The sequence below is a fragment of the Amborella trichopoda genome, chromosome 1 (assembly GCF_054954075.1).
Source record: "Amborella trichopoda isolate Santa Cruz 75 chromosome 1, AtrichopodaSantaCruz75HAP2 v2.0, whole genome shotgun sequence".
NCBI classification, from domain to species: domain Eukaryota; kingdom Viridiplantae; phylum Streptophyta; class Magnoliopsida; order Amborellales; family Amborellaceae; genus Amborella; species Amborella trichopoda.
This window is the reverse complement of record NC_142336.1, coordinates 8,289,220-8,305,315: the sequence shown is the minus strand read 5'-3', so window position 1 is coordinate 8,305,315 and position 16,096 is coordinate 8,289,220. Positions and strand designations below refer to the sequence as shown.

The window sequence follows — 16,096 nt, the reverse complement described above, 5'->3', positions numbered from 1 at the left end:
AGAAAGTGAGAGATTTGAGAGGCTTACCCTTCATGTTGTATTAATATGAGAAAGAGTACAAAAAGCATTATGGATGCTCACGTACCATTTCTTGGGAGTGGTATGCGAGCTTGCTTAATGCTATTTTCCTAAGTTATTTCTCTCATCACCACTTGAACTGATTGATTTCAATTTTCTTTCGCCCTCTAATTCCTTTCTTATCAAATGAGTTACCCATATGGCGATAAGGAGAGCTACCCTCTACATTTTGTTTATGATCTTGTCAAAAAATTACACTTTGAACCAATTGGCTGAGGTCTTGGGTACATGAAGCGGCTATTGAGTGAGTACTAAATCCCCGAAACACAATACATGGAGGCTAATGAAGTGGCTGATGCTTTAGCTAAAAGAGTGGTTTTTTGGATACTTTTGAGGCGTCTAATTTTTTGATTATGTATTTTCTTTTTTTTTATCGTTTATTAATAAATCACAGTAATCTTTTCCCAAAACAAAAAAAGTGGTGAATAGTAGTCATGGCTCTCTCTTCGACTTCCATACTTTCCAATCACTTCATAGACACCCTTGAGGGAGAAGTATCAATCTCAAGAGGAAATTTGGGATCTATTCAACCCCATCGTCACACACTTAACCAGATGAGAATGCTCATCTATTATAAGATGTTGTGAATGCTTTTCCAAGCCCGTGAATTTATTTTTCTGGTCCTAGAGTTCCACAAATGGTGCCTCCAAAGATAGTTCTTCCCAATCAATGATGACCATAGAGAGTCTTCCACTCTTGCCAACTCCAGTCCCAACTTAGTTAGAAGGGCTAAGTTCATTTTCCTAAATTCTTTTGATACGAAGTCCACATTCATTCTTGGGTTTAGGTCCACTTGACAAAGCTTGGGCATTCTTGGTTAGATTCCAAAGATGAACTTTTATTTTTAGTTTGATTCCAAAGCTAAACTTTAAAGGGAAAGCTTTCCATGTGAGCCACTCACATACACACACACACATATATATATATATATATATATATATATATATATATATATATATATATATATATATAATACATGTGACCTCTAACCTCAACTGTCTGATTTAAGTGGATGACTGGGAAGGCTCAATGTCACAAGTTGCCACTTGAACATCTATTCTTAATCCAACAGCTCAAAGCGTTTTATTTTTAGTCTTTATTTTAACTTTATTTTGCAGCGAAATTTGGGGGATGCTTGCATTTGACAAGGGCACTCATGCAGCGAAATTAGGGGGATGCTTGCATTTGACAAGGGCACTCATGATAAAAAATAATAAAAAGTATTTCATGTGATGAAAATTTAACAAATAAAAACTTTCATGAGAAATTTGGTCATTTATATTCGTGAGAAATATTTTTTTAAGTGCGCCCTAAGAAAGAGATGAGACGTCCCAAATTTTAGCCAAAAAGGTTTTGTAACCAAAAAAAAAAATCAAACAGTACTTTGACATGACATCGTGACATGAACAAAATACAATTTGTGGTAGGAGTCACAATGACAGCGACTAAATGGCAATCAAACCTTTAGCCTTTTCTTAATGGAAATCCCTTGCAAAGGCAAATTACATAGAAGAGAAGAGTGTAGATCTTGAGCATAGAGTTCGCACTACCGGGTAAAAGTGAAGTTTGAAAAACGACAAAGCTCCAAATTGGAGCTAAAAATAGAACTTTACCAGAACTAGATCAACCCCTAGGCATGAGATGCTCTCACATTCCCTCAGGTATTTGAGAGAAATCCAAATATTTCCTCTCTCCCTCTCTTCCTCTCTCTCTCCCTTACACACAGACGCTCACACACATAAAAAGATAAGATCATTAGTAAAAATTCAAAACAAACCCCACAATAAATAGACTCAACATCAAAATCAAGAGCAAAACAGCCTTGTGAATAGGTACCCATGGCACCCTTGCACAACATCAAGCAACGGCCCAGTTTGGCACGCCTCCTCCACAGGTCGGTCCATCCACCTCTTCACCAATCCTTCAGCACTTTTCGCCACTCGGTGGTGCAGCGCTGCACCCCCCATTGGACCCACTAGGTTCAGCCTAGTCGAGGCTGAGATCATATCTCTAAGGGTCAAAAACATGTAAGCCCTTTGAGAAAAACCATGACCAAACCCTAAGACCCCACATATGACCCCAAATACTGGTGCATGATGAACCTTAATTTTATCACTCTTCAATGCCAATTCTCTCATATTTTTGAGAAATGGAATCTCTGTAAACACTGAAGCACCCACCCTTAAGAGGGCTGAACCTTGGGCAATGGATGCTCTTCTACTTTTCTCATTTGTCAGTGTGGCATTCAGTGTTCGATCAAGCTCGAACCAGGTCTCCATATTTGGAGAGATTGTTGCTTTATAAACGTAAGGGAGAAGAAGGCTGCCAGTGTTTTCTAGAATATGGGTTATGTGGGTTTCAAGGGTATCTGGATCGGAAACTAACCTTGTTTGGACTGCTGCCTCAAGGCCATAAGAATGAGCAAAACCACCTGTTGGAAGAATGGAGTCCAGAAGCTGCCACTGATTCCATTGCAGGTTGTGGTCTTCAGAAGCAGATTGCATGGTCTTGTTATCCATAGACCGATCACATTCCATCGAAAGAACTAATCAATCTGTTTACCATATGAGCGAGAACGAGAATGAGAGCGAGAGAGAGAGAGAGAGTGAGAGAGAGAGAGAGTCACATCTTGTATGCGGCCAGTGATAATGTTCTCAGCTGAAAATCACAAACATGCACAACCAAAGATGGAAATAATGCAGGTAGCAACTACATAACAACAACGTATTGTGCATCTCAAACCAAGTTGATGTCCATTAGTAGCAACAACATTAGCAACCTGGACCTTAATCATCATATATATATATATATATATATATATATATATATATATATATATATATATATATATATATATATATATATATATATATATATATGTGTGTGTGTGTGTGTGTGTGTGTATGTGGTTTTTGTTAGGCTACACCACTTATGGTGTAAAAAGTGCTCAACATTTTTTGACATTTAGATACCCTTATCCTATAATATAGTAACTTTTTGCTTATGGGTATTTTAAATAATTAGTCAAGGGTAAACTAGAAATTTCTAATAGAAACAAAAGCATTTATTAATAATAGTGAACAAAGGCATCACCGATATGGTGTGTGACATCCCCCACAAGATATTAATTTTTTAATTACTAATAGAATGCCACTAATTTCTTATGAAAGTATCCATTCTACCCTTCTATATGACCAAAAATACCCCTACTTGAAAAATTTTGTATTACAATTCAAGGGTATTTTTGTGTCAAAAAATGTTGGGCACTTTAAGGATCTACACCACCAAGTGGTGTAGCCTAACAAAACCATATATATATATATATAAAAAAAAGCTACTGTCAACCCATGGGCTGATGGAATAGTGTAAGCCCAATGGCCCAGATTGAATCTGGGCCGATCCAATGATCACAATTGTCTTTTGTAATTTAATTTTAATATTTTTTTTACAAATCCAAATCACTTGAAATTTAGAGCGTCTATTCTTAAACAATAGTGGAATCTAATAAAAATATAAAAAATAATTCACAAAAAGTAATTTGACTAAAATGCCCCTGAAAAGTTTCCGGGGTATTTTGGTCAATTTAATTTATACAAATTTTTTTTTTAATATTTTATTAGGTGCGCCCTGATGAGAAGAATTTACTCTCCAAATTTCATATTATTTGGATTTATATAAAAAATATTAAAATTATATTACTGAAATACAGTCCTGACCGTCAGATCGATCCATATTCAATCTAAGTCGTTGGACTTATACTATTCCATCAGCTGTTGAGCTGACCCTAGCATTTTCCATATAAATATCATCATCATCATCAGTCTGCATGGGGCATCTTAGATCAAGTTCACACCATTGGGAAGAACAGAGGTGATAAAGCTAAACACAGTGATAAGAAAACTCAAATCAGGTATCCAGTACTGAAAATCACCAACTATTCTAGTTAAACAAAAAATGAATATTAATCACAAATACTACAAGAAATTCTAAAATTAGCATTCAAGACAACAACATCTGGTTATTTGGGTAAATGTCTAACCATGGCACCTGCTTACACTTAACAAAAAATCACTACTCTACCCTCTAAAAATAATTTGGATATGCATTTTAGGAACAACTGTTCACACGATTATGAGATTAAGCGTACTATTTAAAAGTCCGATCTGTCTAAGATGGTCTCCAAACTTAAAGTTTTAAAATATCGGAAGAGGTGGGTTCCACCTATTGACGATTTATGAGCAGATCAGCCTCAAAAGACCTTTCTTCTCACTAGTCGAGTTGGCTCAGGTTTAAGTAAATCTGAAATACGACACTAAAAAGAAACAAGCATAACAAAGAAAATAGTGGTAAGATAAAAGTAAATAATGATGAAAGAAGGCAAATAATAAAAAGAAGAGAACACAAAAAAAATGAATCTCGAGGTCGGGCCCTAGGCCCCGGCAACTGAAGTTGGGCCCATATCAGACAATGATGATGAGTCTTGCTCCTTGATCTTTGAGATTGCATATCCGTTTTGTCTGATTGCACTCCGAGGAAGATTGGTGCCTAAGAATTTACTTCTAAGGCATTTGATTTGAATGAATTTGTTTGACATTGGCTGGAACAGTGTCCTAGATCTAGCGTTTGAATGACCTAAGTCTAAGGTTGGATCTTCAGTATTAGAGGCTAGGGTTAGGTTTCATCACTAAGGTCCCCTAAAAATGGCCAGATATGTTCTTTTTTAGATAAAAACATACCAAAAAAGAAAGGTAGCAGTCCAGATTAAATCTGGGCTGTCAGAATTTTGGCAGCACAAGGAGTGGAATTTAGCCAAATGAACTCAGGGACACACCCCTGATATTAAGCCCTAGACAGTTTTGGTCACTATTGGAGACTGCACGGAGTCTGATCGTGGTGGTCTGACCGAAATCGAACACTTCCTTGGGGCTGCAATTCGAGATTTTTTTTTCTTTCTGGCACAGTTCCTGCTTATTTTCACGTTGCAATTTCCCAAAATGGGAAATTTAGGATATTTGGAATATCTCAAGATGATGGAATATCTCAGGAATATATAGGGAATCTTCTGAGGCTGCACTAGGGTCTGAGTATGGAGTATGGTTTAATGTGTCCCATGGTGTACACATAGGTCGCTTGCATGAAAGGTTAGGAGGCTATTAGATATTCATAAAAGGTTAAGTCTTTTTCTTAAAGAGTCGAATGTGTTTGCTTGTTAGATATCAAAAATTTCATTTTGATCCAATTTGTAGAAAAAAGATTGAAATTCAAACAGTAACATGCATTTGCAACCAACCAATCAAGATCTGGAAGCATAACCTAAACTGCTACTTATTTTAGTTTACTACAATCTATTGGTAGCTCTACTCATATATAGATATATATATTGATATATGTATAAGACGTGGTTTGCATAAGGTTGCAACCTTAAACAATCAAAGTAAGGTGCACCTCCAAACTTTATCATCATACTTAATTTTGGAGTCAAATCTATTTTCATTTATAATTATAAAATTTTAAACTCTAAAAATAGTTCCAATCAAGTAGATAGATAAACGCATGAAAATCTTGAACATAGGCGGTCCAAATTATGCATTACAAGATGTACTATTTTTGGGACTTAAAATCCTTTTTTTTCCCATATGTATACATCTCGACATCGGGATGATCAATTACATGGTTTTCCAACATCAAAACTTCATGTTTTCGATGAATTTTTGAGGTGCACCTTATATAAATTTTTTTCGTATGTATATATGTATGTATATATATGTATATATCTATGTATGCACACACATATATATATATATTGAGAGAGAGAGAGAGAGAGAGAGAGAGAGAGAGAGAGATGGTAGTCTAGATCAAGTGTGGGCCAATGAACCCCAATTTCAAAAGAAGCGAATTTGTTATTTCCCCTCGATTTTCTTAGAGTTGTATCTTGGAGGAGCTTGACAAAACTTTGCATGTATAGTTTTGGAAGCCTCTCCCAAAGTTTGTAGTTCATTCTAAACACGTACAGTTTTTCTATTTTTTGTTTAGTATTTACTTTGAATAAAAGAGCTCTATGGTTATAGAAAGAAGATAAGTAGGCTATGCAACTATATGATCACAACAATGACGATGACTATGACCATTATGAGGAGATTGGAGTACACCACTAGCGAAGAAATCCATGCATAAAGATTCAACCAAAATTCCCAAATAGAAATATCTTAAAACAACATTCGAGATCTTTGTCTCCTGCAAAACAAGTATGATCACAAACATCGTATATGCTGCAAATAACTAAAAGAAACAACTTTAGAACTAAAATGCAGCATGCTAATTCCTCTTCAAATAGATGTTGAATAAAGTCTTTAAAATATATGAAAGCGCCCAATGAATATATTACAGAACTGATACAGTTAGCACTTTCCAAATATTTACAGAGAATACATGAGTCAAATCCGCATTTCAACTAAGCAAGAAAATACAACTCGGGAAAGTATAGAATAAGACCAATTACCGTTGGTACAAGGTGAGACATTAATCTTGACCATGGGATGTGAAATTGGGTGGCTGCAATTATTCCATTGACCAAGCTCAAACTTCCAAAGAAATTTTCTCGAACTTTGTGACAAATCCAAGCTATCAAACTTCACATCGGATGGTTGTAAGTAGTTGTGACCACCTTGCATCAAAGGTAAATGGTCGCATTGTATACAATCCCATACAACTTACCCAATTTCCATATGCCCATTTGCTGAAGAAAGGTATTATCACCGAACCATCATTAATATTTGCATCTGGAATCTGTTTGTACCACTATGCAGTGTATATTCAGCTGCAACAAAAATTAAGAAACTATATCCCACAAAAAATATTAAAATAAATAAAAACAACCAAATCAAATGTAGAAAAAACTAAGAAATCTATGAAAAGATCATTACAAGATACTAGTGTCTCCTTAAGATGCAACCAAAAACACTTGCATCCCTCAATCTAGAAGTGTTTTGATCCTCAAGGGAGATGTTTGAAATAGATAAAAGTTCTCAATAGAACTATTAGACGCTTGACAGAGCACAGAAATTCATTTCCAGTCCATTTTCAGATTTAATCTGGATAAACAATGGTAGGTTTATAATATAAATAGGGTATGTTTGAATAGAATGGAGTGCAACCATCAACCCATTTTGATGATGGCCAACCAATTCTTAGATTTCAACAAAGCCGTAAAGAATGAGATCTTGATAATTTCAGCACTACATTGGGCTTGTAACTCTGTTTTAAGATAGTTTGAAGGGAAAAAGTGAAGATGTGATCCTTTTAAGGGATCTAAACAATCATTTGGAGAAGTAATCTGGTTCTCAATTTATTGTGTATTTACAGGGAAAAGTTAAGAGCACCAAACCACGTACCATTTTATTTGTTTGAATGGTAAACCATATACCATTTAAGAATAAACCTAAGTTAAGAGCACCAAACCACGTACCATTTCATTTTTTTTAATGGTAAACCATATACCAAGAATAAAACTTACACTGTCCACATCATCAAAATGCATACTTGCATAATGTATCAGATGAACATCCGAGGCGTCCTCACTTACAATTTATGTATGGAAAAAGTAAGATATGAATATTTAAACTAAAACTATTGTAAGAAATTACAAAAAGAAAACAAAAAAAAATGCACCCAAATATGATGCAGAAAAAACTAAGACTCACACTGAGCATTCTAAAAACTAAATTAATTCAATTAACCCACCTCAATTTGCTCTATCATTCCATACTCTCCTTGAGATCAATCCCATGGAAACAAGAAGAAGCCCTGAAACCCTAGGGCAAGACAAATATCAGGTGAACAATTTTTCTTAAACTTCTATTTTTAAATATTATCCAAAAATCTAAATTATTCTAACAGCTTTAGAAATCTATATGTAAGTTACTTTAAAATTGTGAGGAACTGAAACACTTAACAAAAACTTTCAATACAATGCAATTGATTGCCTCATATCTGGCCAACTTGTCCAAACTTAGGTCATATGTCCAGAAGCACACAATGATAACTAAAAAACAGGAAACCCTAATTATGCACAGCCTAGAGGCCTACTGATAATGCAAACCTAAAAGGTGCACCTGTCATTATGGAAGGCTAAGTTGATATCCAAACGAGGGACCTACATAAACAACTAGATTATCAAGAGCCTAGAATAAGTAACTGATTTCACTTAGGTTGCAACACAACGTGCTTCCTTCCTGTTGCATTGCATCACATATAAACACTTTTTCACATATTTCTTCTGCACTTCAAAATCCATAGGATACATGGTAAGTATCTTTGGTCATATGTTAGAGAGCAAACTGCTAGTGTTTTTTTTTCCTACTTTCTCCATTGTATTATCTTTTCTCTCTCTCTCTCTCTCTCTCTCTCTCTCTCTCTCTCTCTCTCTCTCTCTCTCTCTCTTTGTAATGGCCCTTGGCATAAAAAATCAAGGCGATCCCTTTTTGGATGTAATTAACAGGGCATCCATTGATGCCCTGGAAGAATGTTATCCGAGCCTTATCCCAACTACTTGGGGTCGGCTACCTGAATTTTGTTCCATGAATGCCCTGGAAGAATGTACACCCACTAAATATCAACAAAGAGAACTCCAAAACGGGGAGGATTTGCGATCAATTTTGTTTTTGCGATTGCTATACCAAATACAGTTTGGCACCTCCAACATGGAAAATAAAAGTTCATTGGAAAATAAAAAGCATAGAAATTGCAAAATAATGGAAACAAGTATGACATAAATCAAATCAATGCATTTGACAAAAAACCAACTCTTGACATGCTTGATTCAAAAAATTTCAGTCTTATACTTGTTGAAACATCAAATCTAAATCTCAAAAAATTGTGCAAAATGCTTTGTCCAGTGCTGTCCGTCATTACTCATAGAAAACAACCCTATTACTTATATTTCTACCAAATAAAATGGATAACATACAATAACCATGATTGTAAAGTCTATCCCATGATATTTCATAGCACACACACACACACACAAAAGAAAAAAATAATAAAACCTAAAAATAAATCAAACCAACATTTGTAATACTCAGGGTTTTAAACTAACAAATTCATACAAAACACAAAATTCCTCATAATATGAAGCCTGAGCATCACTTAGACCCAACTCATTGAAAACTCAAAGAAGCTAAAAGCATCAATGCACTGGAGTTTTGCAGCGCATCCATTAAGCATCGAATCCATTGAAAGTATTGTTAAAAACCGCAAATTTTAGCCAAAAATCAAAGCACATCAGGCTGTTTACAGAATTGATTCATAAAATATAATTCTCTCTCTCTCTCTCTCTCTCTATATATATATATATATATATATATATATATATATATAAATAAATTTAGCACAGTGTATTCAACTATGTATATAAAATCTTTTGGGTTTAATAAATAAGGCCTTTCAGACTTAAAGGTTAACACATGAGAACTCCAAGAGAATGATCAGCTGTACAAGAAAATAGACGGAACCGATTAAGTTAGTTTTTTTCTGTTTTAGCTATTAACTTGGAGTGTTGTTTTTTTATATATAAATTATCCAAAAAAAAGAGTTTTGATTTTTGAAAGAAGCTATAATAAATAATAAGCCTACCCCAATTAAATGGGAAAAGGCTATGATGATGATGATAATAATTTAATTTTCTCCCTCCATTGTTGACTACTAAGAGTAGTGATAAACAGCTCGGTACAGCCAATTGGCTACTAAGAAGCCCAACCATCGAAATATGGACCAAGTTCTACTTTTATAGTAACATAAATGAGACCTTCAAGGAGAATTACAGGAGTGCAGTCAAAACCCATAAGCCACATACTCCTACTTGGCGACACTGAGGCATCCCAAATGATGATTTGCAGTTACTACTCAATTCCTTAATTGTAGTTCTTTTTATTTTTTCCTCTCTCTCTCTCTCTCTCTCTCTCTCTCTCTCTCTCTCTTTAATCGACATTCAGTTCCTCCAAAAACCCTCTTCAATTTTGTCTATTGCCTTCACCAATTAGACCGAATACAATATCCTTTCTCTGTTTTACATTCTGTTTATTCATGGCCTTCTAGTCCATGAGAAAAATTGGTAACACTCAAGCATCAGACAATGGTGATTTCAAGATGATTTCTAGGTTCCTCTATGGTCCTTCTTCAATTCCCTCTCTTGCTTTCACAAAATAGGCCTACATACAGTATACTCTCTCTGCGTTACATTTTACTTATTCCATGGCCTTTGAGAAATATTGGCTTCTACACGTATGTTGTCTCACTTGGATATAGCAAAACTTTGGAAAGGACATCATTATTATTATGCTAATCCCCACCATATCTCTATTTCATGCTACATTATAATTTATAATCAAGACCCTATTGATACCCTAACAGTACAGGCAAAAATACAAAAAGACACAATGCCATACTACCAAAGAACCACAATTACACCACAATTGCTCCATCACATAAGAAATTGCTACCATGGACATTTTGCTATTTGAGTCAGTCTCTACCCAGGTTTCAATAGAAACCAATTCATATACAGCATTGAATGCAAAAGAATAGCGGAGGTTTCCCCACCAAAATAAGACCTAGTAGGCATAAAATGACCTCCTATGCTCTCCGAGCAAAACCAAACATCTAGATTGAAAACGATCAAAACCTTTGATCCATCAAATGGAATACTAGACACTGTCGTTTGTGAAACCTAGACACTATTGTTTGTGAAAAACATAGATGAATAACAAAAAACTGACAATGTCTAAACATAATTGACTACAGGGACTCTAGATCCATCAAATGAAATACTAGACTTGAACTTCCCATCCGTGAAGAACAAACAGACAGGGAGAACCTGGAACTTCAGGTCAGTCAATCAAACTGAAAAAAAAAACAAACTTGCATTGATCTCGCTAAAAACAGCTGAAAACAATCAGTTTCTTCACCTTGCTGAATAATACTGGGAAGTTCATTCTATACACTAAACTTCACTGTAATTTTCAGCTGAAATCAAGAGAGAGAAAAGTACAAGCGGAAAAAAAAATGAAAGAATTGAAGAGGCTTAGGGAGAAGACGTGTAATTTCCTACCTGTGCAGTAAATGGGGTTCTGTCCCTATACACAAAGAGGTTTCAGGCGATTTGAGGGAGAGAGCGGCGGCTGCAAAAAGCGACAGAGGGAGATCAATGGTGAGAGAGATGGTTTATTAAGGGAACACACACACGGGAAAGGGGTTTCATGGTAAAATGTATGTGAAAAAGAATCAAATGAAAGTCAGATCTTTAGGTTCTAAAAGCTTATGCATTAGATATTGAGCAAGCAATATTTGACTCTTGGATTATTTGCTACTACAAAAATATCTCCATATTATTGAATCCCATCCAAAAAAATGAAACTAGCAGTGGTACGTGCACTGCACATTTTAGATTATTGTTCTACAAAATGAGATGATGTGATCCAGAAGCATGACTATATCTCTTAGTGGATGGGTTGCACATTCTCCATTATGCTGTAAAGTTAAATGATAAGATGATCTAGCAATAACATTTGCATCTTTCAAACAACTGGTTGTATTTAAGTGGGCATCAAGGTCCATTAACCTCTGAACCTGTATGTCTTAACTATCAACCGTAATTTTTTATAACCATATCAAGTTTACAGTAAAATGAAATTATTAGCAAATTCATTCTTTTTCAGTTCATCAAAATAAATATATAAAATCACAAAAAAACATTTCAAGATTTTGTGAAAATGGATCCTATTGGTGGTCTTGAACGCATGTAAGGTATAATTTGTTAAGGTTATGGAAATGACACAATCGCCAGGTATGGCATTATTAGATTGCGTGATAGACAATAGCTCATGCTATCAAATGGAAATTCATTCAAAAGTCATCTTTGTATAAAGTTTATTAGAAACTTTTATCTCCCTCTTATAGTACTCAATATCATTCTCTCTAATGATAAAAGAAATTCTTAATAGTACGCTATGTTGAAATTATATGTTTTGTATATATAATTCATCTTCTAACATAGATTACTGATATTTAGTTCTCATAAGATAAAATAATTTGAAAAAGGCATCCTCTTTAATATTATGTGATATATTACTAGAGATCTTATTGCGATAAATTAAATTAGCCAAGAGCATGGCACCCACTATTGTGAGGCTTGAGCTCGATGATTTGGGACAAGGTGAGACTCTCCACCCTGACCGCCTCTTCCTAGAACCTGCTTTCTGAGCTTGATGACTTGTTTCCCTGCTAGTTCACCTATTTCAAGACTACCATGAATCTATAAAGAGAACCAAGACGATCTGGCTTTACAGTTATGCCAGCTATGAGCTCTTTTGCTTCCTCTCACAAGCCAGTTCTTCCAAGCAAATCCACCATGCACCCATAATGTTCCATTTTGGGCTTGACATCATAAACCTTTGTCTTAGACTCAAAATAGCAGCACACTTCTTTTGCTATGCCTGAATATGCACAAGCACTCAGGACACCATACAATTCCAAGGAGAAATCCTCTTTTGAGCCAAGCCATTAAACACTTCGAAAGCCTTCTCCAAGCACCCATATTTACAATATAAATCATGTCCAATTCAATACCACTATTCTCTATGTACCCATTGATCCATTTCCCTTACTCTAAAGATCCCAATCCAGCAAATTACAATAAAAACCTGGAGCTAGAGTAATGCCAGCAAATATTTCCTGTTAATCCAATAGATCTACATAGGGCTAGGCCCCAGTGTTAACCAAGAAAACATCCCAGAGAAATAGATTGTTGAAAAAGAGAGACACTATTAACGCAACCTTGAATTGGTTCACCAATGACCACCAAATCTAACCGAGCTAACAACTCCTTGACTTGGTATAAAGAACATCCAGGAGTTGATCCAATACTGTAGGAAGTCAAGAAATTTGAGAAAATAATAAACCATCAGCCACATAAAGAGCCATTTTTATAAATCATATCTACAAATACAAAACGTGGAAAAGGTTAAAATTGGGTTATAGAGACTGGCCAAACAAATATAACACAATAAACACCATTAAGGAAAAGAGTTTCCATGATCCAAAGTTTTTTTATCTGAAACTGTTGACATAGTTCCATGAGTCAAAGTTCCAAACCACTATATGGCTGCTACAAATTTATCCAAATTTAATTTCTCGTGTTCGTTCAAAAAGCTCAAAAGCCTCTTGGAACATGTCACTTTGTACACAAGCAGTAATTGTAGCATTCCATGAAACTTGATTTCTCTCAGGCATTTCGTCGACAAAATGGCAAACCTCCACCCCCACTAGGCCACTTATCAATGTCTCCATAAAACAACATCTCCTCCAGTCGTTTGATAAAAAACTCGGCATGTCCCATCAAATTATCCAAAACCCAAATACACAAATTGTTTTTACACTAAGATCCTTCAATTCTCTAAACCAATGTCATGAGGAGAAAAACTTGAGTATGGAAAATTACAGGACAATGCCATAGATCAAGGAGCGTAACAATCAATCACCCACAAACTAATTCAATGTTTGGAGTGTCAACAGTTCCAGAATCGCCATCATTTTAGAAAATTCAATCATTCTCATGACGATTTTGAAGCTTTTCTGAAGAAAAAGAAAAAATTAATTCAAATAGAGTATTAAGTGTAGGAAAATGATATAACTAAAGCAGCATCTTAGAGATCATTTTCAAACTTATCCCACATTTTGGAAGAGAGAGAGAGAGAGATTTGGTTTCGTTTTATTACCTTCAAAAGCGTATCAAATATCACCTTGAAGGCTTGAACCGTAAAGCTTCCCTCTTCTCAGAAATTCGTCTCTCGAATATTTATTTGCAGAGAGATGGAGCTCGCCAATGACTCATCGATTTGCAGGTAATTCAAGAGAGAGGAGGGTTTTACGGGCATGGCGGCGTCATGCATAACGTGATCCCGCGACATCATATAGTATATTTACTCCTTGGGTCAAAAGTATTTGTATTGTACTTTGTAAAGGGTTTTAAAAATTGGAGATGATCTGGATGGGCTTCCCGAAAATTGGGTTAGATCGGTGGATCGACTATTCGGATCGGAGAATCAGCTAGTTTTGGTTTAAATTTTTTTTCAAAAAAATATTAAATTTTTTTTGCTTTTTAGGTTTGTAAAATAAAAACATAGTGGTATTTCCAATTATGGTTTTTCAATTGTTCTATAAAAAATGTGTAAATATTGAAAACTTGTCTCATATGAGTGTTTTTTATACATTACATTATTTATAGTCAAAATAAAGTTTATAATGCAACATGGTAATAAAATGTATCGGTCCAACTTTCTATTTTTATATTGTTATAATCTTCAATGCCACTTGCTATTGTAAAGATAAAAGTGGTCTTTTGTACTCATGTTTTTTCTTTTTTCTTTTTTTCATGGAGCTAATTATTTCTTTCCCTTGAATTTTAATAATGTTTTATCTCTTTAAAGGTTTTATATTTAATATTTCACTCTCTCTAATAGTCCATGTAAAGAAATTAATCAAACCGATCTAAATTAATTGAGCACTTCCAATCTAGATCGGCATTTTTAGAAATCATAGATATATCACTATTTTCAAGTATTGTTGACTCCTGTAGCAAGAAGAGACCAGCACCAGAATAGGAGCGGTTGATTCCATGTGCCAACACGAAAACTCAACATTGAAAGGGTGAAGCGAGTATCAAAAGGGTTCTTGAGGGTAGTGAGAAAAATGGGAAATTCTAAGTGAAGTTTTAGCTAACTTGGAGTTCTAAATTATCCAAAAGTAAAAGAGTTTTGATTTTTGAATGAAGCCATATTAAATAATAATAAATAAATTGTTCACTTGTTCGTGAAGAGAGAGAGAGAGGAGAAATTTCTTTGAGCTTGAGTAAAAAATAATAATAAATCAAAATGTGAGGTCCCGCCAATTCTCTATCTGGATCGACGATATTAAAACCTTGGTATTTTATGAGACTCGAATCCAGTTTAGCATAGATCTAACTTTCTAAAAATTAATTGTATTAAACTTTTTCTTCTTTGTGGTTAGTTGCGAGATTGAGGATGTTGCTTTTTAATTTGGATAGGTATTCTAGAGAGAGAAAAATCATATTCTAGAGCATATAAAAGAGCTTATAAACTCTTGTATTCTCCATACTTGCATGGTACTTTTTATATTAGTGGAATAAGAAGTTTGTTTACATCATGGCCTACATCTACTGCCAAACCACGTTAAATCTTTGTGCTTTTCTCTTTTAACTTTCTGTGCAAATTTTCTTTCTTTTTATTTTTTACATAAATATTACTTTTTTATTGTTGATTTTACTTTTTCATTTGAGGACTATTATTTATGAGACCCAGTTCTGGTGAATGGTATTGAAAAAAAGACTAATGTGATATATATATATATATATATATATATATATATATATATATATATCTTTTTTCTTGTTTTTTCACCCCTTTTTTTTCTTTTTCTTTTGGCAAAGATCACTTACAAGTAGTTTTAATAGAATAAACTTTTGCTTCAAAGAAAATAAAGACTAGCAAATCTAAAATCTTAAAATTTGATGCCACTAAACCAATTTTCTTTAATCAAAGAGATGACCACAATTTTTATGCTTGGGAGTATAAATACAATATAATTAAATATGACAAGAAACAAAAAGAGAGTGCCAGATATTACGTTAACTACAATTATTACAGCTCACATCGAGTCATCACCATCTGATGCCGTGAGATTAATGATCAACCTTTAATCTCAACTGGAAAAACAAGTTTAGGCCCAACCCTCCAATGGAACTTTGAATTCATCTTGATCATAAATCTCAAACTTAGGTATAACCTATAAAACCTAGTTTAAGAGAGATGACATCTACTTACTTCTACCCAACCCTTAGATCATTACAAAACAAGATTTCTACCCAACCCATAGATCATCACAAAACATGATGAGAGATAGAGTTCTATCTAAGTGGGGTGTGCCCCCTAATTTTCTACAAGAGATA

General features: G+C 34.6%; 1 protein-coding gene across 41 annotated transcripts; it reads right to left on the bottom strand.

Moving 5' to 3' along the window:
- Positions 1 to 1,528: 1,528 nt before the first annotated feature.
- On the bottom strand, positions 1,529 to 13,971 carry UREF (urease accessory protein F). Of its 41 annotated transcripts, none has more exons than XR_016050937.1 (6): positions 13,848 to 13,971; positions 11,183 to 11,252; positions 7,819 to 7,889; positions 6,793 to 6,915; positions 6,578 to 6,707; positions 1,529 to 2,632 (listed from the first exon to the last, which is right to left on the bottom strand). XR_016050937.1 is itself a non-coding variant. In XM_088860242.1 (6 exons), the coding sequence occupies exon 6, from the start codon at positions 2,613 to 2,615 to the stop codon at positions 1,884 to 1,886; it is 732 nt and encodes a 243-aa protein (XP_088716368.1). In that variant the 5' UTR covers positions 2,616 to 2,632; positions 6,578 to 6,707; positions 6,793 to 6,895; positions 7,819 to 7,889; positions 11,183 to 11,252; positions 13,848 to 13,971; the 3' UTR covers positions 1,529 to 1,883. The 41 variants fall into 41 exon arrangements, 20 of the variants coding, with proteins under 20 accessions (XP_088716368.1, XP_088716383.1, XP_020528310.1 ...); XR_016050916.1 differs by having other exon boundaries at positions 6,793 to 6,864; XR_016050955.1 differs by having other exon boundaries at positions 6,793 to 6,814.
- Positions 13,972 to 16,096: the final 2,125 nt, after the last annotated feature.

Coding starts and splice junctions, on each gene's coding strand:
- UREF (XM_088860242.1), bottom strand. CDS start 2,615: ATGGAATGTGATCGGTCTATGGATAACAAGACCATGCAATCTGCTTCT.